General features: G+C 40.4%; 1 protein-coding gene across 7 annotated transcripts in view; it reads right to left on the bottom strand.

The window, feature by feature from the left end:
- Rbbp8 (RB binding protein 8, endonuclease) overlaps positions 1-25,132 on the bottom strand; it is a 100,014-nt gene that overhangs the window by 28,443 nt on the left and 46,439 nt on the right. For all 7 annotated transcript variants that reach the window (XM_076554726.1, XM_076554725.1, XM_076554727.1 and 4 more), the window contains 5 exons: positions 20,897-21,009; positions 15,668-15,734; positions 9,268-9,443; positions 5,171-5,275; positions 1,145-1,242 (listed from right to left, as the gene is read on the bottom strand). In XM_076554726.1, the coding sequence (XP_076410841.1) occupies positions 1,145-1,242; positions 5,171-5,275; positions 9,268-9,443; positions 15,668-15,734; positions 20,897-21,009 (559 nt within the window). The remainder of the gene's footprint in view (positions 1-1,144; positions 1,243-5,170; positions 5,276-9,267; positions 9,444-15,667; positions 15,735-20,896; positions 21,010-25,132) is intronic.

Below are 25,132 nucleotides of genomic sequence, written 5' to 3'. Positions count from 1 at the left end.
CATATGAACAGAAATAGTGAATAGATCCTCTAAGCCTCAGCTCAGTTCACATCCCGAGTCTGTGGCTGTGACTGCATGGAAAGGACAGTGATGGGCCTTTCCACAGTTCTGTTCTAAGCCTTTATCCAATGCTGACTGGATAAAATTTACTTTTCTCTCCTCCCTTTCTTCAGGAGGACTCTCAGGAGCTCAGCCCAGTGCTTGGCTGTGGATCTCTGCATCTGCTTCCATCAGTTACTGGATAGAGTATCTCTGATGACAATTAGGATAGTCACCAATCTGATTACAGTAGATGGCCAGTCCAGGCGCCTTCTCCACTATTGCTAGGAATCTTAGCTGGGGTCATCCTTGGGGATTCCTGGGGGTTTCCCCGGCACCAGGTTTCTCCCTAACCCCTGAAATGGTCCAGAGGGAGGAGCTTGGTCCTACCTCAACTTGATGTGCCATGCTTTGTTCAAGCCCATGGGAGGCCTGCCCCTTTCTGAATGGAGATAGAGGAGGAGGAGTGGATGGGGTGGGGGGAGGTGGTGTTGGGAGGGAGGGAACCAGAGGAGAGGATGGAGGGGAAACTGTTCGGTATGTAAAATTGCTGGGGATGCTGTGAATGTGTTGCTCTGATTGATTAATAAAACACTGATTGGCCAGTAGCCAGGCAGGAAGTATAGTGTAGGCGGGATAAGGAGAGAGGAGAATTCTGGGAAGTGGAAGGCTGAGTCAGGAGACGCTGTCAGCCGCCACCATGAGGAGCAGAATGTAAAGTACCAGTAAGCCACAAGCCACGTGGCAATTTATAATTAATAGATTAATAGAAATGGGTTAATTTAAGGTGTAAGATCCAGCTAGCAAGAAGCCTGCCATGGCCATACAGTTTATAAGTAATATAAGTCTCTGTGTGTTTACTTGGGTCTGAGTGGGACTGGAGAAAACTCCAGCTACATAAAATAAATGAAGAATATGTTAATTAAATAAAATAAAATAAATATTTTTCTCCTGCTCATTTTCATAGTCCCTCTGCCCCTGTATCCTCAGCATATCCTACTAGCCTGTACCACTATAACTGGCTCCTGTTTAATTCTTCAGGAATGGATCCAAGTAGACACATCAATTATTAATAATTCATATAATTATCAAACTGATAACTTACAGATTCTTCTTGAACATTAATTCCAAGTGTTTCAGCAACAACAGTGTCTAAATTAAAAGGTGACTTATCAGTGGGATAACTGCTTGTTCCGCATATTTCTAGAGTAAGAAGAAAAAATATTCATTATATAATTTTAGAGAGTAGATATAGTTAAAAAAACAAAAAAATTAGAAGAATAAAGGTATAAAAAAATCAAAGAATAGGGAAAAAGGGTACCCTTTTAAGATGACAGTGAACAAACTTTAAACTCTATTCAATAGGTCCAAAATATTTTCTATAGATAGCAATGCATTACAGATACTTAGCCTCCAAACTTGTAAAACTTTATTCACCTAAGTTTTCTACTTTTTCCATAATGAACTGAGTATAACAAGCAGGTTACATGCTTTGTTCTCAAGGAGCTTAGTGACTACACTTGAACGGTGAAAACAGAATTTCTGTTTTCTAAGGGAAAAAAGAATTTGCAGAAGAATGTAAAAAACAATAAAGGTTTAAATTCAGGACCCTGAATCTCCTTTGGGAAATCAAGACAAACTACACAAACTAATACCTAAAGTGGTCCTTAAGGTAAAGGGAAGTGTGGCCACTTAATGAGGAGGGGGTGCGGGCAGAAAGTAAGTTTCGGGTATCTTTAAGGATACAGATATATGGAATAAAATTGCATTTTTTTTTTTTTTTTTTTTTTGGTTTTTCGAGACAGGGTTTCTCTGTGTAGCTTTGCGCCTTTCCTGGAACTCACTTGGTAGCCCAGGCTGGCCTCGAACTCACAGAGATCCGCCTGCCTCTGCCTCCCGAGTGCTGGGATTAAAGGCGTGCGCCACCACCGCCCGGCTAAAATTGCATTTTTAATAGCTAGGAACTGAATTGTGGAAGACAGAAGTAGGCCATGAGCCCAAACCTGTGGATTAGGGCCAAATGATGCTCACAATTTCTCCTGTGAACAAGGAAGAGTCACGAGTTTTGAAAGGCCAGATGTAAACACTTGGGTAAGAAGAATAATTCTGACTATGACAAACTCAGCCAAGAAGCAAACTCTGACAGGAGAATGAAGCAGAAGTGCTCCAACAGTTCTGATGATGCTGGTGGCTGGAATGAGTACAGAGGGTAGAGATGTAAAACAGGCAGAGAGGCAGCAGAATCCATGGGAAACTTGAGGATGCTTAGAAATGAGGAAGCAGAAGTCTAAGATGACTCAGCTTTCTGACTGAGGAAACCTAAAGAGATGTGTACAGTGTCATCACTGAGACTCTGAATGTAAGGATAAAGATTAGGACTGGTGAGAGAGCTTCCATTTTGGACATGCTGAAGATAAACTCTCAACAGCAAGCAGATAAACTGCTCTGAATTCAGGAGCAAAGTCTGGAACAGAGATTCAGGTTGGGCTCTTATGAGCATATGAATAGAGCAGACTACTGAGGATTTTACAGAAAGAGAAAGCACATTAGCATGCTCTGTTTCAAGTGCCCCTCCCTGATAACAACAACTTTGAAAGCTTTTTTCAAGAAGCAGTCTAGATCAGTAAGAGAGAGTGTGCAAACACGTTCTCTTTCTCCGTATTGGGTCCTTCTCATCTGTCCTCTTTGTATTCTTTTCTCTTTCCATCACAAGGAACATGGCAGGAAAATAGTCAATTCTAGAGTAGGCTGGAATAGATGAGCGTTAAGCAAAGGTACTGAGAACAGACTACTCCCTTAACCTTGAGGAGAAGCTATAGCTAAAGCAGCAAAGATTAAGAAGAGGATTTTTTTAATGGAAGATAATATATATGTACATGCCAACAAGAAAAGAGCAGCAGAGTAGCTGGAGATACAATAAGATGTAAGCAGACAGGCCTGGGATACGGCTCAGTAGCAAAGCCACTTGCCTCATGTGTGAAAGCTCTGGTTTCAGTCTCTAGCCCGGGGTAAGAGGGACACACAAACAAATAACAACCAGAACAAGAAACAAGACAAGAAGGCAATGGTGGAGTAAGGCAGCCCCAGAAGAGAAAAAGGAGCAGTGAGCACCGAGTACCTGCCATAGTCATGTGCTCTATTCCGAGCACCCTGGGCGGGGCTAGGAATCAGCCTACACACGTACAAACACAACTGTCCAAATAACTACAGAATCACAGCAACACAGGATCATCTGTGGCCTCCAGAATAGCAGTCTGCCACTAACAGGACATGAAACAGTTAATTAACATTGCTAACTCTTTCAGTTAGCCTATGGCTTTCACCTTCTCAATGACTTAGCAGTTATTTCATCTTCCTTGTGTATTACTCATTTTCTCCTTTACATGATCATCTCATCAAGCACAGAAATTTGCTGCCAATCTTAAAAGTATAAGGCAATTTGACCCATTTTTCTTGCTAGCCATTGTCCCATTCTCTCCTTTACTGAACAATACCCTAGAAGACTCACCAATCAACATGTATGCTTTCTGTTTTTTTCAGCCTCCACTTTTTTAATGATAGTTTCAGATAATCACTGTTGTACCTTTCAAGTCTGGAATCATGCTACTCGTGTCCTAATGATCTCTATGCACCCACATTCTATGGTCAAGTCTAAGAGGCCATCACCTTTTCAGTACTATCCTCTATCAGCACTGTTCAGTATAGCTGCTCACTTCCTCTTCTCTTCAGCTGGCTTAAAAGTCACTACTGTCAAGTCTCCTTTCCCACTGGAAGCTACATGGCTACTTTGTTAGTTCCTCTCCATTTTATCACCTTTACATCACAATAGAAACAGCTGTAACACTGTCAGGGTGTGAGAAAGAGAGAAAAGGGGACTCTGGGGACAAAGATATCTTTCTTATTCTTTTTATGTATAAAGTACAAATAACACACAGAGTACTGTGTGTCTACAGTACTAAAATTCTATGGGGAAATAACTTGGCCGGGCGGTGGTGGCGCACGCCTTTAATCCCAGCACTTGGGAGGCAGAGGCAGGCGGATCCCTGTGAGTCCTTGAGGCCAGCCTGGTCTACAGAGTGAGATCTAGGACAGGCACCAAAACTACACAGAGAAACCCTGTCTCGGAAAAAAGGAAAGAAAAAGAGAGAGAAAGAGAGAAAAGAGAAAGAAAGGAGGGAGAGGGGGAGAGGGGGAGAGGGGGAGAGGGGGAGAAGGGGAGAGGGAGAGGGAGGGAGGGAGGGAGGGAGGGAGGGAGGGAGGGAGAGGGAGGGAGAGAGAGAGAGAGAGAGAGAGAGAGAGAGAGAGAGAGAGAGAGAGAGAGAGAGAGAGAGAGAGAGAATTTTAAGCTTCTCCATACCCTGGAATCCTGCTATCCCCATCTCTTCTGTGAAGAAGCAGTTCTATTATTCCTGGTGCCCGATCACTCTTCCCTTCACGCATCCTGCACCAGCAGACTTCCACAATGCTCCCAGCAAGCTAACTGAAGCTGTGCTCTGCTCAGGATGCTGTCCCTGGACACCACCTGCTCCCCTAGCCTCTGCCGAGTGTCATGTTACAGTGAGACTCTGCTGTCTTCTCACCTTGCGTTGTCTGCAGAGAACTTGACTTTGCCTGACATGAATTTATTTTCTTTCTCCCATAACCAGACTGAAAGCTCCAAAATGGCAAAGGCTTTCTTTGTTTAGTGCCTGACATAGAAGACTCTTAAATATTTGATGAATAAAGGAATAAATCACAATAAAGTCTTTCTTACTTAAATTATTAGCATTTTACATTACATGAATTAATACTAGCATAAGATTACTTTCTCAAACGCACCTTTAAGGGCAGGTGGTGGTGGTGCACACCTTTAATCCCAGCACCCAGGAGGCAGAGGCAGATGGATCTCTGAGTTCAAGGCCAGCCTGGTCTACAGAGCTAGTTCAAGACAGCCAGGGCTACACAGAGAAACCCTGTCTCAAACAAACAAATAAAACCAAAACCCAAATCCAAACACCAAACCAAATCAAACCAAAAACAACAATAATATCAAAAACACCATACCTTTAAAATACTGCCTAATTCTGACTGTTGGTCATTTTTGCCTACCAATAACCACAATCTTAAACTTACAACATCAGTATCTACTTACTAGAAAGTGGAGAGTGACTCTGAGTACAAGTGTCAGCCACGAGAATTTCATGTTCCTCAGAGTTCTGTGGTGCAGGAGCTAAAGCCCTGGAAATTTTTCTTAATTCTAAGAAAAAGAGAGTTACATAATAAACAATGATAAAAGATACTATCAAGCTTCATTCTGCTAAGTCAAATAAATTTGTCTTTAATGCATCACAATCATCATTTTATTGACGCAATTCTCCTAAGTCTTTAGTTTCACTGAGAAACAAAGTTGCAGGCTAGGATAGTGGGAGAGAGGGAACTCAGAACTTTCTTGTGACCTAAGTTACCTAGGAAGTGACAGTTCAGTCACTTTTCTTATATAAGACAAAGCACTAAGTTTACTGAAAATGTTGCTGGACCATGTTTCTTTACAATCTGTCCTGAAAGGAAACTGAAACATGCTTTATTGGAAATATTTCTACTGCTTAAATATTTAGTTCAAAGATAACCAAAAGTCAAGGCAAAGGAATAAAGCTGTACTTTAATTATAACTTGAAAATTAAGAAGTGTTAGAAACTTTTAAGATAAGTAAATATGATAAAAAGAATAGCACTAATTAAGTCATTAAATCATTTAAAATTATTTTTACTTTCTAAGTAAAAAAATGAATAGAATAAGATTTAAAGAAATTGTTTTAAAGTATTTATATTATATGCTTGTTTTCTACAATTAGGAAATAAGCCAGAAGACTTTATGGATAAATGACTACTTATAAGATTGCTTGCAGGGGTTGGGGATTTAGCTCAGTGGTAGAGCGCTTGCCTAGCAAGGGCAAGGCCCTGGGTTCGGTCCTCAGCTCTGAAAAAAAAAAAAAGATCGCTTGCAGTTGTTTTTCACAGGTTCATATAGATAGATTTAATCATGATCTAAATTATACAGATAGCTGTCTATCATGATTCAGATCTTGCCAAAACTTAAAGACCAATAAATATTCATTTAAGACATAAAGTCTTATATTTTAACTCCAATTAGATAAAGGATTTAAAAATATTTCTTCTGTTTTCCACTAGATGGTGATAAAAACTCACAAAATGAAGAAAACTGCCAAGTTTTACATTTTTCAAACAATAAAGATGTTAACTATTTTTTTATAATTTTAATTTTTATTAAAAATTTTCATATATTTCAATCATATATTTTCTCCGCCCAAATCCTCCAAACCAATTCAACTTCATGTTCTCACTCTCAAAAACAAAACAACCAGGAAAATATTTTTTTATAAAACCCCAATCAAAACAGACTAACTTAAAAAAAGCGCACACACACAAAACACCATGGAGCCCATCTGTGTTGGCTAGCTGACTGTTCCTGGGCCAGGGGCCTGCCTGCAGTGTGGTTGGTAAACCTAGTGACACTCCACTGAAGAAAACTGCTTCTCCTCTCCCAGCAGTTATCACTATAAACAGCTTCTTAGTTAGGGGTGGGACTTTGTGTCCACTTCCCATTCTCCGTGCTGGAGTTTTGTCTGTTTAAACCTCTGCAGGTCCTGTGTGCACTGCCAGTGTCTGAGCTCCTGTGTGTCAGTCCTGCCTCTGTGTCTGGAAGAAGCTGTTTCCTGGAGTCACCTACCACCTCTGAGTCTAACCATCTTCCGTCTGCTCTTCTGCACACATCCCTGAGCTGCCATGAGTCGGATTTGATAAAGACATGCCATTTAGGGCTGAGTGCTTCACGGTCTTTCACGCTCTATGTTTTCAGTTGTACATCTCTTTGTTAATTACTATGTACTGCAAGAAGCTTCTCTGATGGGGACTGAACAGTGCTCTGCTCTATGGGTATAGCAATATGTCTGTAGGAGTAATTTTACTGCTCTATTCCTTTAGCAGAGTAACAGTAGTAGACTCTCCCTTAGGTCCATGACTTATCTAGTCTCAGGTTCTTGGCCACATTAGCAGCATCAGGTAGGGGTCCATCCCATGAAGTGGGCCTTGTATCCAATCAGAAAGCGGCTGGTCACTCCCATAACATTTGAGCCACTACTGTGCCAGTATACTTTGTAGGCAGGTGTCTGTTGTAAGTTATAGGCTTTGCAGCTGGGTGGAAGTGGTTACTTTTCTCCTCTTTTAGTGCATAAAACCTTCCAGAACCATGAATGATAGTCAAGAGGGGTGTAGCTTCTAATTAGGCACCATCTCAATTTCATGCTCAATGACGTAAGTGGTGTCTTCAACAATGGGGCCTTACCATCAGGTTGTGGAGAGCAACCAACAGCCTTGGAAATAGCCTGTAATATTTGTGAGGTGGTGGTCTATGAGACCACCTTTGGCCAACAATTCAACAGATGTAACCCATTCCTGGCACTGGAAGTTTTACTTGGCTTAAGATGTCTAGTTGGGACATTGTCTCCCTCATTATATGGCGACTCCATTTAAATTCCTTTCACATATGTATGTATTTTGGGACTTCTGCAGTAGCAGGTTTCCATGTGGTTTTCCAAGGCCATTAGTGTTGACCTTTCCATACTCCTCCTTTACCTGGCCCTCTCATCACCCTCCCCACCTCCTTCTAGTCTAGTTTCCTTTGTCTCTTCATAAGACTCACACACTTCTACTTTCAGTTTAAGTGTAATAAGACTTACTTACACTTTCAAAGAATAAAGACCTAATTAATCTTTAAAATTTATTTTACAAATTTATATGTATGCATGTCTTACTTGCATATACCTATTTATACCACATGCCCATAGATGTCAGAATCAGATCCCTGAAACTAGAGTTATGGATGGGTATAAGTCACCATATAGGCGCTGGAAACTAACCCAGGTCTTATGCAAGAACAAGTACTCTTAACTACCAAACCATCTTTCCAGAATCCTAGATTTATTTATTTTTACTTCATGTACATGGGTGTTTTGTCTGTATGTATATCTGTGTATCACATATGTGCCTGATGTCTACAGAGACCAGATAAGGGCATTGGGTCTCATGGAACTGGAGTTAAGAGAGTTGTGTTATGCTATGTGCTTATTGGGAATTGAATCTGGGTCCTCTGAAAGAGCAGCCATTGTTATTAACTGCTAAGGCACCTCTCTAGCCACATAGATCTACATACTTTTTAAAAGCATGACTATCAACAATGTATTCACACTCTATACAAATATCTTTACAACTTAGTAAACCTCCTTCTTCCAAATGTTTCAAATATTTTGGGTTAAGAATTAGACTTTGTCCTTAACTTAAAATGGGCAATAAAAAAAAAAATCAGTGTCATATCACATAAGCTACAAGTATAAGACCATTTGAAAAAGTAGTTTTTGAAGCATTTAGCCAAAATAGTAAACTGTGATGGAATTAGAAATAGTTTCCACAATCCAGGCATGGTGGAGCACGCCTTTAATCCCAGCACTTGGGAAGCAGAGGCAAGCAGATCTGAGTTCAAGGCCAACCTGGTCTATAGAACAAGTTCCAAGATAGCCAGGGCTACACAAAGAAACCCTGTCTCATAAACAAAAACAAAAACAAACAAACAAAAAAGGTACATTAAGCCAGGCACAGTGGCACAAGCCTTCAATCCCAGCAGTCTGGAGGTAGAGGGAAGTGCATCTCTGTGAGTTTGAAGCCAGCTTGGTCTACAAAGTGAGTTCCAGGACAAGCAAGGGCACAGAGACTGTCTCAAAAAGAAAAGAAATAGGTTCAATAAAATATATACATTAAAAATTCCATGCAGAGGGCTGGAGAGATGGATCAACAGTTAAGAGCATTTGCTGCTTTTGCAGTTTCTGGGTTTGGTTCCCAGCACCCACATGGCAGGCAGCTCACAACCTCTGGTAATTCCAGTTCCAGAGGATCCAACTCTATTCTGACCTCTGTGGGCTCCAGGCACACACATATATACCCAGACACAAACACACATGTAAGATTATGCACACATATTCAAATGAACTATTGCTCTCTATATATAATGCCAGCAGAAAAATACCTTATTAGTCATTTTACTAATGGAGGTTAACTTTCAGTGATATCCTTGATTATCTGAACAATGTCCAGCTTCCTTCCACCAAACCAGGATACATAAAACAGTAGGTGGGTACTTTACAAAACCAGCTAACTAAAACACAACTCTGATCCTTACCATTTGTACACACAGAGTGCTCCAATTTAGTATGTGTTTGTTCTATGTATCGGACATGGAGATTCTCCTTTCTTCGTAGCCGGTTAGTGCCAGAAAATGAAAAGGATGTTATTGGTGAATCTGGAATAATGTTTTCCTCACATTCAAGCTCAGCTACTTGATCCTGTTGGCCATTTCTGGAGAAAAATGACAAATTGAAAGAGAATGAATTCTGTAAATATTTATTAAAACATCTACTAAATAATGTGTATCTATAGTAGAATATAAATACAAAGATATGAGATGCTATCCCTTGTATCTAATGTTCCAAACCCAGAGACTAGAGAAGTATGCAGATAAGTCAGTACAAGGTGGGGAGTATCAGCAGAACTCTTAACCTATCAGCAGAACTCTTAACCTAACTGGAACATCTGGAACTGAAGGAGACAGTGCAGAAGCAGCATCAGAGGCCAAAGTGAAGGTGTTTCAAATGACCTAGGAAAGCTGGGTTTGGATTGAGTTGTATGACCTAATGACCTATGCCAAACCACTGTTGATCTTATTAACTAACGAACAGTACTATTCTGTCAGCCATTTAATTTTTAAAGACCAAACTAGTTATATTATGAAAATTAACTTGTCACTTGACTTCAAAGAACTACTTAAGAATTTTATAAACTACAATCAGCAGAGACTGACAGAAGGCCAGCAAGACGATTCAGTAGGTGAAGGTGCATGTTGTGTCCCCACAACACATGTAAGGATGGAGGGAGAGAAATGATTGTACAAAGTTGTCCTCTGGCCTCCACAGGTGTATCATGTGTCATGTGCGTGTGCGCACACACACATACACACAAATAATAATTTAAAATAAAATAAAAATAAATCTAGGACAAAGACAAATGTTTCCTAACAAATATTTATACTTTAATTTCCTGAATAAAGTATGCATTATTTGTTATCTACAATTCTATAATATATGATAAAGGACAACCTTAGAGCTAATATCTAATTAATTTTTTTCTAATTGATAAAAATGACTATATATATATGTATGTATACACACAGGTGCATACATATGTATATATCATGCTTTGATATGTTGATACTGTGAAATGATTTAATCAAGCAAACTAGTAAATTCGCTTTGTAAACCCATTTTATAAAGTACATTTAAAACCTATATTTGTACCAAACTTTAAATATACAATGTGCTATTATTTTTAGCTACTTTTCTGTGCAATATATCTAACATGTAATTTTTAGTAACTTAATAGTGCTCTTACTCTATAAAAAGTCCTATGAGAAGCCCTTGCAAGTTAGTGGAATGTGAGACTTAGGTGACCTGGCTTGAGCTAATCCCAGGGCTGTCTGCATTCTCCTTAGTCATGAAGATTCAACCAGCAATATGAATGAGTCACAAGAAAATCGCCAAACCCCAACCCCCCCCCCCCCCAGGGTCTATTTACAAGGGGCAGAACTGCAAAAGCGACAAACAAGCGAACACTACCACCACCACCCCAAACAGCACAGCAGCTCCATCTAGCAGCGCCTCTGGCCATGTCAACAAGCAAGAACTCTTACCCTCTCCAGTCAGGAGAGGCAGGCCCTGGAGAGGCAGGCCCTGAAGAGGCAGGCCCTGGAGAGGAAGGCCTTGGAGAGGCAGGCCCTGGACGGAGGAAGTGCAACTGATTTAACTGAAGTGTCTGGTCTTATTCATTTAGTTATGCACCTGCCACCTTCCTCTAGCTTTTCCTTCTGATCATGTCAGAGTGTTTCCTGTTGTTTTACTTGGAGTCTACCTCTTAAAACTCCATCAAAACTGTTTTAGCTATTCTTTCTAAACGACCTAGGAGCCAGGGTTTCTCTTCATAAGGGGTCTACTCTAAAAGTTTTTAAAACTTAGCTTTTTCCTTCACTACTTTGAAGAATTTATATCTCCAGTTAAAACATAATTTGAACTCAATGTTATATAGCCATCATGCTGTTATTTAAATTTTCTCATTTTCAATCAAAGAACAAATAATCTGATACTTTAATTCCTTAGAACCAACATAAGTTTATCATATAAATAATTCAAAGGCTGATTTTTAAAAGTAGAGTTATTAGAACAATGTTCTTAAGGAATGCTTCATTGAGTATCTGGCTATTGGGAAATCTGAAAATGATCCTCTTGATACCCTCTCACTGCAAACAATGAACAAAAAAAGAAACACAAACTTGTGTGAACACAGACTTCAGTCACCAAGTTATTATCATGCTTCAGGGTCTCAATCTCAGGCATACTTTGACCTTGATACATGGCACTGACAGAAGTCCCTTAAACCTGTGATAGACAGAAAGCTCAAGAGAAGAAACAAACCTGCTATAGATCAGTAGGAACAGCAGCACAGGGAGCCGCCCCGCCCTAGAGTTATGAGGCAAGCCTAGGAAAGTGCAACAGCACAAGACTAAATGCTGGGGCCACTAAACGGCTGAGCCGGTAAAGGCGCTGTGTGTCGCTAAGCCTGACAGCCGGAATCTGATCCCTGGATCCACAAAGCAGAAAGAACTGACACCCCAGTTATCCTACGATTACTACACACATGTACACACACACACACACACACACACAGTTTCTTTTCGATTGCTGTGATAAAACAGCATGATCAAGGGAGTTTATTTGGGGCTTACAGTTTCAGAGTTAGAGTCTAAGACCATCATGGTGGAGAGCATGGCATTAGCAGGCACAGGCATAAAACAGAAGCTGAGAGCTCACATTGTGAGTGACACACCTCCTCCAACACGGCCAATCTTTTCCAGACAGCTCCATCAACTAGAGATGAGTACTCTAATCCACGAGCCTTTGGGAACCTCTCTCATTCAGACCACCACACACACAAATGTAATTTAAAATTTAAAAACAGGAATACATGTGTCAGAAGAGAGAATTTGTGCTTTGCCATCTACAGGGTGACACTATGTACAGGCAGCCTATGGCGGGCTTTTTAAGTGTCTGGTCACACTGAGTAAGTTATCTAACCTTCCTGCGCGCAGCGTTCCTTATTGGTTGACCAGGTATGCTTCTGCACTTCCCTCTTTTCTTTTCATGTGTGGTTTGTAAAAAGGAAAGATATAGCCTAGTTCCACAAATGTAAGCAAATATTAACCAAAAGTGCTATCTCAAAAAGGGTCCTAAGCAGCTAGGGAGAGGCTTCAGTGAGTAAACAGCTTGCCATACAATATTGAGGACCTGATCTGGAGTCTTAGAACCCACATACATCTAAACACAGTACATGTGTTTGTAATCCCAGGGCTCCTAATATAATATTGGAGGCAAAGATAGATAAATCCCCAGGAATTTGCAAGCAAGCTAGCCTGGTATAAGTGGCAGTTGACTAAGAGATCATGCTTCAAATAGAAGGACAAATGCCTGAGGTGTGTATCATATGTTTGTATGTCCTCTGACAGCTATACACAAATAACTGCAGACACACAGCTGTTATGACACACAGGGTATCATATCAAAACACACACACACACACACACACACACACACACACACACACGGAGGAGGGAATGAAAAAAGATTAAGAAAACATTAACAAAAATTTAAAAAGGAGCTGGGCTGTAAAGGAGCTGGGCTGTTGTGGTGGTGCACGTCTTTAATCCCAGCCCAGGAGGCCCCCCCCCCCGGGGGGGGGTGCCCCCGCAGAGGGAGGGGTATCTCTGTGAGTTCAAGGCCAGCCTGGGCTACAGAGTGAGTTCCAGGAAAGGCGCCAAAGCTACACAGAGAAACCCTGTATGGAGAAACAAAAACAACAAACAAAAATTTAAAAAAGAACAAAAGAAAGGTGTGTGTATGATAAAAGGTTTTTCCAATGAACTATTAAACCATGTCTCTGAAATCCTGTATACTTAAAATAATAAATTTGCAAATAGAAGGCAGAGAAAAGATAAACTAATATGTAAGTTTGTTTTTACTTAATATTGTCCAAACATACATAAGTAAAAAAAAAAAAAAAACAAAGATAAGGAGTTGGCAGTCTTGCTGTGTTTAGATCCTACCTGGATAACTGAGCAAAAACTTAAATGGACTCTGAAGAGTCCTCATGAAGGACAGCCGACAAATTAGAGAGCAAGGTAGGCCAGGCAGTTGTTTCCTGAGGTACCAAAAGTGAAGCCAAGTAAAACAAGAAGGGTCGTGTTCCAGATGGTCCCAAAGGTGAAGCTGGGATCAACAATGTAATTCTAAACAAGCTTAGAAAACACTTTAAAATTTCATCTTATGAACTTGCACCAAAACTATCCAAACAATGGTTAAAGACATCAAACAACAAATTCATTTTTAGAGTCAATAAAATGAATCCTCTGAAATTCTATACAGCCTCCTTTGATCCAAGAGAGCTATGACCTCAAAGTCCAGCTTATTTAATTATTTGCTTTCTGTGAATGATAGAGATGGTTCTTCTTTTCTACTGAATAATTTCTTACTGCAGTGTCACTTAATAATTATCTTGCCACACAGGAAATCTGTAACATCAAATTCAGCTCAGGTGACTTAGGGGAATTCAGGTGGCCATACAGTGACACTAGGGTGCATCTGAAGTCAGAGGGAAGAAATATTCAGATGTATTTTTAATGAAAACACACAGCCACACAGATTACAACACACGCAGTAAGTAGAACGTAGGGGAGGTTGTCAGTGCTTCACCCCGGGGTGGGGTGGGGCTGGGAGTGGGGGTGGGTTGGGTTGATGATACCACAAAGACACACACTAACCCTTAAGACTTGGGATGCGATGTGCTCACACTCTCGGGCTACCTTATGGTCTTGGATGCTGGTGCTTCGGATCAAGGCAAAGTTCTCCAGAGAACCGCACCCCACCCCTCCTGGATCCTTCGACCAACTCCTTTATGCTTGTTGTGAGTTAACCCAGAATAAATCCCTTTGATTATCAGACAGATTCCATGGAATTTCCTTATTAGTAGAGTCTGAGGCATCATCAGCAATAAATACCTCGACTATTCACATGGAGTAAGAAAATAAAGACTACAAATAACATTCTGGCAGTTGAAATAAACATAGGTTGTCAATTAGCACACGTAATAAACAAAACAACTTTGGGGCTCAGACCGCTTTTCATCACAGAAGATGAGTGAACAAGAATGTATGCATTTTTATACACTTACTATGGACTCAGTCTTTCCTAGTCTTGAGTTTTTACAGTTGCCTATTCATTATTTGTTTATTTATTTCATTACTGTTTTTTTTTTGAGATAGGGTTTCTCTGTGCTGCCCTGGCTGTCCTGGAACTCACTTTGTAGATCAGACTGGCTTTGAACTCACAGAGATCCACCTGCCTCTGCCTCTTGAGAACTGGTATCAAAGGCTTGTGCCACCACTGCCGGCTTAGACTATTTAAATGTAACAGGATATTAAGAATTCTGTAACACTACAGGGACTACCCTGAACTCAACAGTCTTAAAAAAAAATCACGGGGGGGCAGTCATCTTGGTGTGCCTGCTGTCCCAGCTAACCAGTAGGTAAGATAACTTCTTGAGACCACAATTTCAAAGCCATCTGGATAACAATTATAGTTACAAGACTCCACTTCAAAACTTAAATACAAACTCAAACCAAAAAGACACTAAATAAAAACAACCTAACTTTACTTATGGGATACTTTCTCAACTAAGGCTTCTTCTTCCCAGTTAATTCTAGCCTGTGTCAAGTTGACATGAAACTAGCCAGCCCAGTGGGAACTAAGAAGTAAGCCCTATCTCTAATCTGGACATTGTCAGACCACATTAGAAAAAAGTCTTTTTTTACATTTTGAGACAGTGCTGCACAGTGAAAAGAACCAAGGTTTTTAAGTCAGAAGATAGAGGTTTGGTTAATGCTCACACTACTCACTAGTGATAAAACTATAGGTGAGTCATTTGACTTTGTGAGCTTTGCATCTCTCATCTGTAAAATATGGATAATAAACTACTCTGCAGAATCACAGTTTGGATTAGGAATAATACAAAGCAGAAGAGCAGGAAGAATGAAGAATAAAGTAATTTTCATTCCTACAGAGAAGGAAAGAGCAATAAAAACAGAAGAGGGAAGTGTTTATATGCTGAGAATTCTGCAAGAGGAAGTACTTACTCTAAAGCCTCCAGAACACAGAAAAAGAAGTACATAATCTGAAATATTTATTTGAAATACAAAGTAATTAAATAATTTTTCTACTACTTATGCTATTTGAAGCTTTAAATGTTTTAAGATGCTGATAGACAGTCCCCTAAAACATAAACAAAATGCAGTGACTTTCTTTGTATTTCTTATTGTAGAGCACTTTGTAATTAAAAAAAAAATAAACTGTGACTATACTTTCAGTTTGTACAACTAAGTATAATAAAAGAAAGGAAAATTGCTTTTGAGAGAAAATACTTACTTAATTTTCTGCTGCAGCTGCTCAGAAAGCTTTTTGTTTTCCTCCTGAAGAGTATTTTTTTCATTCACTTAAAAACAACACGGAAGAGAAAGCATATTGATATTCATGTCAGGTTCTTAAAATGTCAACATTTATGAAGAAATTAGGATTTTATTCCTTTTCTTTTTTTGAGACAAAGTTTCACTCTGTAGCCCAGGCTGTTTTGGAAATTACAGGCCAGGATAGCCTCAAAACAAACAAACAAAACCAACAGAAATCCTCCTGCCTCAACCCCTTAAAAAGGGATTGCTGGGATGTGGGGCATGATACCCAGCCAAAAATGAGGATTTCTAACCCTAAATCATGTTATGCAAGGTCAGTGCTACTGTGCAAAACTAGCATGCTCCTGGGTAGTGATTACTGCATTTCATATTGTGCCAATTCCATGTAACTCATTAACTGATAATTTTATATAACACTTGTGGGCAAAATATTAAGGAGTACAGTCTAATTATTCACACTTATGACAAGAAAGAATTCCCACTCTGCCTGTCTCTGCCTCCAAGTACTGGGATTAAAGGCATGTGCCACCACCGCCCAACCCAAATGTATTTTCTTAGAGTGAGTAAAGGACCTTCTGAGTAGAATCTGGAACTTACAGGGACTAGGGGGGGACAAACAGATCTCCTTGGGAAATAGAATAGAATGTTATGGATGGATTGGGGGCAGGGCTGGAACAAGAGGATCAAGTGGAGAGTGAGAGAATCCAGGGAGAGACAGCTAAACTAAGGGTCCTTTGAAGGTAGTATGGAAACAGTAAAAGCTTCCTAAAATATATTCATATATGAAGGTAATCTAAATGGAATCACCAAATGGAGGAGACACAACCCCAAATGGACATCTCCTGTCACCAAATGAAGCTTCCAGTACCAGAATTGGGTTACATTTAATTGAGTTGTTGGCCAACAGAAACCCCAAAACAACCCAGGCTTTTGCCAAGATTGTATAGATTGTTCTCCACAAACTGAGAGCAAGGCCCAGTGCTGAAGATAACATCTACACAACTCACTGAATATGGAAAGTAGGGCTGCTGCCTACATTGAGCCTTCATCTTTGGCACAGGAGAGTATTCTGCATGCTACCAAAGGAGAAACCTAAAAACCAACCCAGCCACAAATCCTTTGATCTACAATGGTGTCCTGCCTGTAAGATACGCTAGTGTAATGGTGGCACAAAGCTCGTGGGTATAACTAACCAATAACTGATCTGACTTAAGGCCTACTCCATGAGATTAAACTCATACCCAACACTGCTTGGGTGACCGAGAACCTGAGACTAGACAGCCCAGAGACCTAGGGTAAAACCAGATACTACTGTTCTAAAAAAACCAAAAACAAACAAACCATAGAAATAAAATGACTCCTAATGACATTCTGCTATACTTATAGATCAGTGCCTTGCTCAGCCATCATCAGAGAAGTTTCTTCCTGTAACAGATGGGAACAAATACAGAGACCCACAGCCAAGAGAGTAAGAGACCTTGGAATACTCAGCCCTAAATGGGATGTCTCCATCAAATCTCCCCACCCCAAGGGATCAGGAGACCCTATGGAAAGGACCCAGAAAAGAGTGTGTGAGCCAGAGGGAATGGAGGACACCAAGTAAACAAGGCCCTTTAAGTCAAAATGATTGATGCACATATGAACTCAGAGACTGAGACAGCATGCACAAGACCTGTATGGGTCTGTACGAGATAGAGTATTAGAGCTGAAAGAAGTAGACACAAGCCCCCATCCCTCACCCAGAAGCAATTCCAATTGATAACCACTTGCAAACGAAAATTTAGTTTCCTCCAAGGGAGTCTCACGGGGAAACAAGCTTTAAGGGTAGGCTGCATGCCCAGCAGTAAATGGCCAACAGAAAATAAACTCAATGGCATCTTTGGAGGTTCCTTGTCTCATAATGCCATGTTAGGGCTCTTCCTTGCTTTTTTAATTTTCATCTACTACCTCGGACTTCCTTATACAGATGAGTATTCTTTTTCACATACTTGGGACTCGGTGTTTCAGATTTTAGTTTCTTGGCTTTTGAAATATTTGCAGATAGTCAATCCAAAGTCTAAAAACAAAATTTTTTTCAAAGTCTTAAAATAGCCCTAAATGTAAATTTAATTAATTTTTTTTTAAAAAAATTACTTTATTTTTATATATTTTTCTTCTCTCGTTTTACCCTACAGATAGAGCCTCTGCATATATAGTGTAGCTTCCACTTTAGTGTTTTTTTTTTTTTTTGGTTTTTCGAGACAGGGTTTCTCTGTGTAGCTTTGCGCCTTTCCTGGAGCTCACTTGGTAGACCAGGCTGGCCTCGAACTCACAGAGATCCGCCTGGCTCTGCCTCCCGAGTGCTGGGATTAAAGGCGTGCGCCACCACCGCCCGGCCCACTTTAGTGTTTTTATGGGATTCCAGCATGTGCGGATGAGTGGGAATGTTTCTTGTGCCTTCTCTTGGGCTCTTTTCCTTCTGTTTGTTTTGTTCTATTCTGCTATGTTAGTTTTTGTTTCATGTGGTAATATTTTGAATAAATAAAATTTGCCTGAAGATCAGAGGACAGAACAAGTCACTAGATTAGACATCGAGGCCAGACAGTGGTGGCACCCATCTTTAATCCTAGCACTTGGAAGCAGAGATCCATCTGGATTTTTGTGAGTTCAAGGCCACACTGTGCTACATGAGATTAATCCAGTCTAAAAGAACCAGGCAGTGAGTGGTGGCACACACCTTTAATTCCAGCACTTGGGATCACACACCTTTAGTCCCAGCACTAGGAAGGTTGAGACAGGAAGTGATGTGGCTGGGCAGAGAAAGGAATATAAGGCGGGACACAGGAGCTCTTGCTTTTTCAGGCTGAGGAGTTGGTGAGGTAAGAGGTGGTGGCTGTGGCTGCTCTGCTTCTCTGACCTTTCAGCTTTCACCCTGATCTCTGGCTCTGGGTTTTTATTAAGACCAATTAGGATTCGTGCAACAGTTTCACTTTATTATATTATTATCTTAAAGAAGTCTGTTTTCTAATGAGAGACAGAAGGGGGGATGGATCAGGATTGGAGGGGGGTGGGGAGGATCTGGGAGAAATAGAGGGAAGGAAAACTGTAATCAGGTTATATTATGTGAGGGGAAAACAATCTTTTTTTTCAATGAAAGAAAAAAAAAATCACATTTTACCTGAAGCAAAACTTATCCCAATCCCTGTGAAGTCATTCTGTAACATGACTTTTTTTTTTCATATATACTAGCAATATACAGAGGGGAGTCGTGGGACAAAATGTATAAAATTCAGCCTTTTAGTTCTGACCTTTGCAGTAGGTCTTAAATACTATGCCAGATGTCAATTTTAACATTCTCCATTATCAATCCTGCTTCTTTTATTTAGAAATAGACTGGACTGATTGGCTCTTTCATACAATGGGCCAATACTTAATTTCTTCAAGATATACATTTGTGGAGAATGTATCCAGTAAATTTGGCTTTTTAATTTTGAAAAATGAATACAGAAATGGGAGCTGGAGAGATGGCTCAGTGTTAAAATGCTTGCTGTACAAACACGAAAACCTGGGATCACGTTGCCAGTATCCACATAAAAAGCTGCTATGGTGGCACATGTCTGTAATCTTAGTACTAGGGTGTGGGGGAGGCAGGCAAAGTCGGGGTGATTTCCCAGGGCTTGCTGGCCAGCCAGCCTAGCTAAGATCATGAACCCCAGGTTCAGTGAGAGACCCTATCTCAAAAAATAATGTGAAAAGCAACACTGACTTCTGTCTTCCACATGTGTACTTAGGGCACATGAGCCTGCAATCACATATGCATGCATAAGTCACATATAGTCACAGAGAGATAAATGAACTGAGCCAATCATTATGTCATAAGGAGAATTAGTACAAAAAGGAAGACTGAGTATAATTAGTGATGAAAATCTTTTGATACTAAACTAAGAAATCAGGATTTCTGATGGCTGGTGATAAATTCTAATATTACCTGTGGGATGTGCCTCTGTGTATGTCTGTGAGGGATTACACTGATCATGTTGAGGCAGAGTGGAGAAAGGGCTGAGCACCAGCATGCATGCGTTCAGCGCCCTCTTCCTGACTGTGGGCACAGCTGATTAGTTACCTGAGCTCTTGCCACTGTGACTTCCCTGTTGTGATGGACGGGAACTGTGAGCCAAGGTACGCCCTTCTCTCTTGTTTCTCTTGTTAGAGCATTTTATCATAGTGATAAGAACAGAAACTAAGACAGGATTATGTTACAGGACTACCAGGAAACTGGGAACAGTGACTCTAATCTGTAACTCCAGAATTGAGAGACTGAAGCAGGAGGATTGCCATGACTTCAAGATCAGCCTGGGCAGAATGAGACCTTATCTCAGAAAACCAAACCAAATAAAACCAAGATTACCAACTAGCATTTTTCAGAAACATATAATAGAAAGATTAAACTGTTCGTATGTAGTACAGCATAAGCAAAATGAAAACAAAGTATGGACAAAATGACTTCTGATGATAATTAAAAGAAATCAGTACCTTGAGCCAGGCATGTCAGAATATTACCTATAATTCCAATATTGAAAAGGCTGAGGTAGGAGGATTATAAACTCAAGGACAGGCCAGTGTGGGCTACAATGGAAGACCCTATCTTGAAAAGAAGAGAGGAGGAGAGAGCAGGGGAGGGGGGAAAAGAGTATCTGAACTGATAGAGAAGGTATAAAGACAAATAGACGGTCATATAGAACCAGTAAGATGTGGCAACTCAGTTTTTTCAGGGTGACCAAAGGCAAAAATGACTTTAATAGAGTAAGAGATAAAAATTTAACAAAAAACTATAATGAATGGGTAGGAAGGGGAAAACGAAAATAATATACTCACTATTATACATGAAAATCAAAATAGTACACACCTTTGTGAACATATTACACTGTTGTATTTAACTTTACTATGCATCCAACTGCATGCAATCAAGATAAAAGAAACAAATATGGATATGCCCAGAAACATGCTTCTGGTCTTAAAACTTAAGAGATTTTTAAAGGACAATTGTAAACAATACACAGATAACTTTTGTGCCTATTTCCTACTAAAACAATAAGATTAAATCTATAAAAGAAGACACAAAGTTTTAGAAGTGTGAAAAATGACTATAATTACAGCCACTTCCCTGGTAAGTTTTAACACCAGGACAGTCAAAAGGAAGGGAACTCACTCAGCTCCGTGATAAGCTTGAGGTTCTGTTGCCGGATGTTCTCAAACTCCTGCTGCTTTTTGTGCATATGCTCTTCCGTTACTGCACAGCGGTCACACAGTCCTGCTCTTAACCTGTGAACAGAAACACAGCAGTTTTCATCTACTACCTCGGACTTCCTTATACAGATGAGTATCCTTTTTCACATACTTGGGACTCGGTGTTTCAGATTTTAGTTTCTTGGCTTTTGAAGTATTTGCAGATAGTCAATCCAAAGTCTAAAAACAAAATTTTTTTCAAAGTCTTAAAATAGCCCTAAATGTAAAGTTTTTGGACTGCTGGCATGACATTGGAAAGTTCTGAGATCTCAGAGCATTCTGAATGCTGGAATTGTTAAGAATTGATTTGTATTTTCTAATTATGTATACAGATGTGTCTGTGTGTCTGTCTGTGTATGTGAGCACAGGTGTTCCAGGAGGCTGAGGTGTCAGCTCCTCAAGGAGCCGGAGTTGCAGGGGTTGAGAGTTGTCTGACATGGACGTGGGGATCAAATTCAGGTCCTGTGCAAGAGCAGTGTGTGCTCTGAACTGCCAACCCGTCTCTCCAGCTGCAAGCGTGGAGCTGGGGATGACCAAAGGAAGCAGTATCTGACAGGGTTTCAACATGCAGCCCTGGCTGGTCTGGAACACTCTATGTAGACCAGACTGATCTCAAACTCACAGGCAAGACGCCTCAGCCTCCCCAGTGCTGGAATTAAAGGCTGTGCTACCACATCTGGCTAAAAAGGTGGTAGTGCATGTCTTTAATCCCAGCACTTAGGAGGCAGAGCCAGGCGGATCTCTGTGAGTTCAAGGCCAGCCTGGTCTACAGAGCAAGATCCAAGAAAGGCTCAAAGCTACACAGAGAAACCCTGTCTTGAAAAGAAAACAAAACAAAAGCTTCTTACTTTGCTTATTTGGTTTTGAGATAGGCCCATTCTGTAATGTTGTCTAGGCTGACCTAAAGCTGACTATGTAGCCCACGCTGGTCTTGAACTTCTAATCTCCTTCCTCTTTTTCTTTTTCTTGGGTAAGTGGGTAGACTGGGGTAGACTGTCCTTTATGACCTGTCTGTTCAGTAAAGGTAACTCCTTTCCCCAGCCTCTCCCAATACTCTACTCAGCAGTCAGTGGCATTTTAGCAACTCTGTATCTGCTTTGCTCAGTATGACACAAGACACATGTAGTGAATGTCTGACATTATTTTTTGTTCAATTAATACAAAGGGGAAAAGTCACCTTACATTTTCTGTCAACATTTAAAGAAAACCATGGCAATAAATTATTATATAACAAGATCATAAAATGTCTTTCTAGTAAACTTGTAAATACCAAAGAGAAAAGTACATATATTAAAAAAAAGTGTGCAGAGAATATAAAATATATTCTAAAATGTTAAAATGTTATCTTATAGGCAATGATATGAGAATTCTTAGTGTGTGTGTGTGCATCAAAGTTTCTCTAATCTTACCAATTATATAATCAGAAAAAAAATGTAGTTGAAAATGAAATATCCACTGGGCGATGGTGGCGCACGCCTTTAATCCCAGCACTCGGGAGGCAGAGCCAGGCGGATCTCTGTGAGTTCGAAGCCCAGCCTGGTCTATACAGCAAGATCCAGGACAGGCAACAAAACTACACAGAGAAACCCTGTCTCGAAAAAAACAAACAAACAAAAAAAAGCAAAGAAAACAAACTAAGGAATGAACACACTATACCATGCTCTAGAAAAAGCAAGGGAATTGATTCAAAGAAATGATCCACTCATCAGCAAAATTCAAGAATGAAATCTGGTAACAGAAAAGAATGATGTATTATCACTCTTAACAACATTTCTGTTTTAAAGGTTAGGTTAAGGGAAGCAGAAGGTAGAAGAAAACCAGTGATTCCAAGAAGGATAAACACAGGGTTAAAACAGAGTGTCTTTCTGTAATATACCAGAGAGCCTTTTTCATGTCTTTTGAAGTGAAGGATTATAAAACAAAGATTTGGAAAATATGTATTGTAGTTCAAAGGTAAAATAGAACTAAATAACTCTTTAAAACATTAAAGAGAAAGCTGGGTGGTGGTGGCACATACATTTAATCCCAGCACTCTAGAGGCAGAGACAGGTGGATCTGAGTTCCAGGACAGCCAGGGCTATACAGAGAAACCCTGTCTTGAAAAACAAACAAACAAAACCATGAAAGGGTTAAGTAATGTCACTGTTTAGTCATAAAGTGAAGCGATATCCTCTAGCTTGTCATATCTAGTTTTTCTCTGCAACTAACTGCCCCTGCCTCTCTTAAGTGGTCAACTCTTGATTGTTTACAGATTTTAGTTCTTGTATTTAAATTGATATACTGAAATTTACCACATTTACAAACATGCTCAATTATTATACCCCCCAATGATTTAAAATTGATTCATTTTATTCAATAAGGTTTCAATGAACACTACTGTAATCTATTCAGAGACCAATATAATGTCATTTATTTTGCGTAACTCAGTTTACTAGAATGGCAGGCAATAAAAGAGTATACAGAAAAGTAATTTGATTCGCATTTTGACAGTGGCAATACAGAAGACCACCAAGATGACCTAGTTTCAGAAGTTAGAGAAAGTCTCCTCAAGAACACAATGCTTAAACTCTCCTATGACTATAAGAACCAGCAAGACAAACAAGGATTTGTCTGTCTCAAACACTTGGTCCAGTATTTGAGAAATAGTTGCAAAATCTTCAGTCTTCTTCTAGTTACATGTGTCAGTTTTCCTCTTAACTACACTGACATGTTTGTTTCCTACCACTGCCAAGATGATTTAAAACCCCAAACAGACTGGTGGAGAAGACAGTGAGTTGAGTCCAACCTGGACATCAAACCAAGATTCTGTCGCAAACCAACCAACCAACTATAAACCGCAGGCTCTCTCTCTGGCTAAGCTGGCTGGCCACTCAGCTCCCGGGATCCACTGACACCACCTCTGGGAGTGAGGGGGAGGCTGGGGCTACAGCAATGTGCGCTACACCTGACTTTTCAGTGAGTACAAGAGATCAAACTTAGATCCTCATGCTTAGGACCGAATCCACAGTCTCATCTGTGGTTTTAGAAACGCACTCTAGGGCTGTCAAGCTAGCACAGAGGGTTAGAAAGCTCTTGCCCTGCAGACCTGAGCTGGATCCGCAGGACTCACAGTAAGACAGCGCTGACTCTTCAAAGTTGTCCTTTGACCTCTACTTGCGAACCACCAAACACACAGATCATGTATACACATATACACAACAATAAAAAATGTTTAATGCCCGTCAACTGAAGAAAGGATGAAAAAAATGTGGTACATATACACAATGAAGTACTACTCAGCAGAGAAAAACAATGAAAGCATGAAATTTGCAGGCAAATGGATGGAACTAGAAAAAATCATCCTGAGTGAGGTAACCCAAACCCAGAAAGACAGTCATGGTATGTACTCACTCATAAGTGGATTCTAGATATCAAATAAAGAACAATCAGACCACAACCCATAGAACCATGGAGGCTATATATATATATATAGCATGGAGGTCCCTAGGACGACTGTGGCTTATAATAAATTTCGGTTCTACTCAATTATTGAAAAAAAATAGCCAAATGAATGGAAACACATGAACTATGAACCAAAGGTTGAGGGGCCCCCAGCTGGATCAGGCCCTCTGAATAGGTGAGACAGTTGATTGGCTTGATCAGTTTGGGAGGCAACTAGGCAGTGGGACCAAGTCCTGTGCTCATTGCATGAGTTGGCTGTTTGAAACCTGGAGCTTATGCAGGGACACTTGGCTCAGTCTGGGAGGAAGGGACTGGACCTGCTTGGACTGAGTCTACCAGGTTGATTGCAGTCCTCGGGGGGGGAGGATTTGCCCTGGAGGAGGTGGGAATGGGGGGTAGCCTGGGGGTAAGGGGAGGTGGTGGGAGGGGGAAGAATAGGGGAACCTGTGGCGGATATGTAGAACTGAATGGTATTGTAAAATAAATAAAATTTTTAAAAAAGGTGAAAAAAAAAAAAACAACCAAAACAAAACACCCGCAACAACAACAACAACAACAACAACAACAACAAATATAAGAACCGAGAGCCAGGTGCCCCTTTCCCAACAGCCCTTGTGCTGGCTTGCCTCTGTGGACACCAGGACCCAAGATGCATCACCTGTGCCACTGAAGAAAAACTCAGGGAAATTAAACTTGGAAGTTGGTGCTGGATTTCACT

This window comes from Peromyscus maniculatus, chromosome 19 (assembly GCF_049852395.1).
Source record: "Peromyscus maniculatus bairdii isolate BWxNUB_F1_BW_parent chromosome 19, HU_Pman_BW_mat_3.1, whole genome shotgun sequence".
NCBI classification, from domain to species: Eukaryota; Metazoa; Chordata; class Mammalia; order Rodentia; family Cricetidae; genus Peromyscus; species Peromyscus maniculatus.
This window is presented reverse-complemented; position numbering and strand designations above follow the sequence as displayed.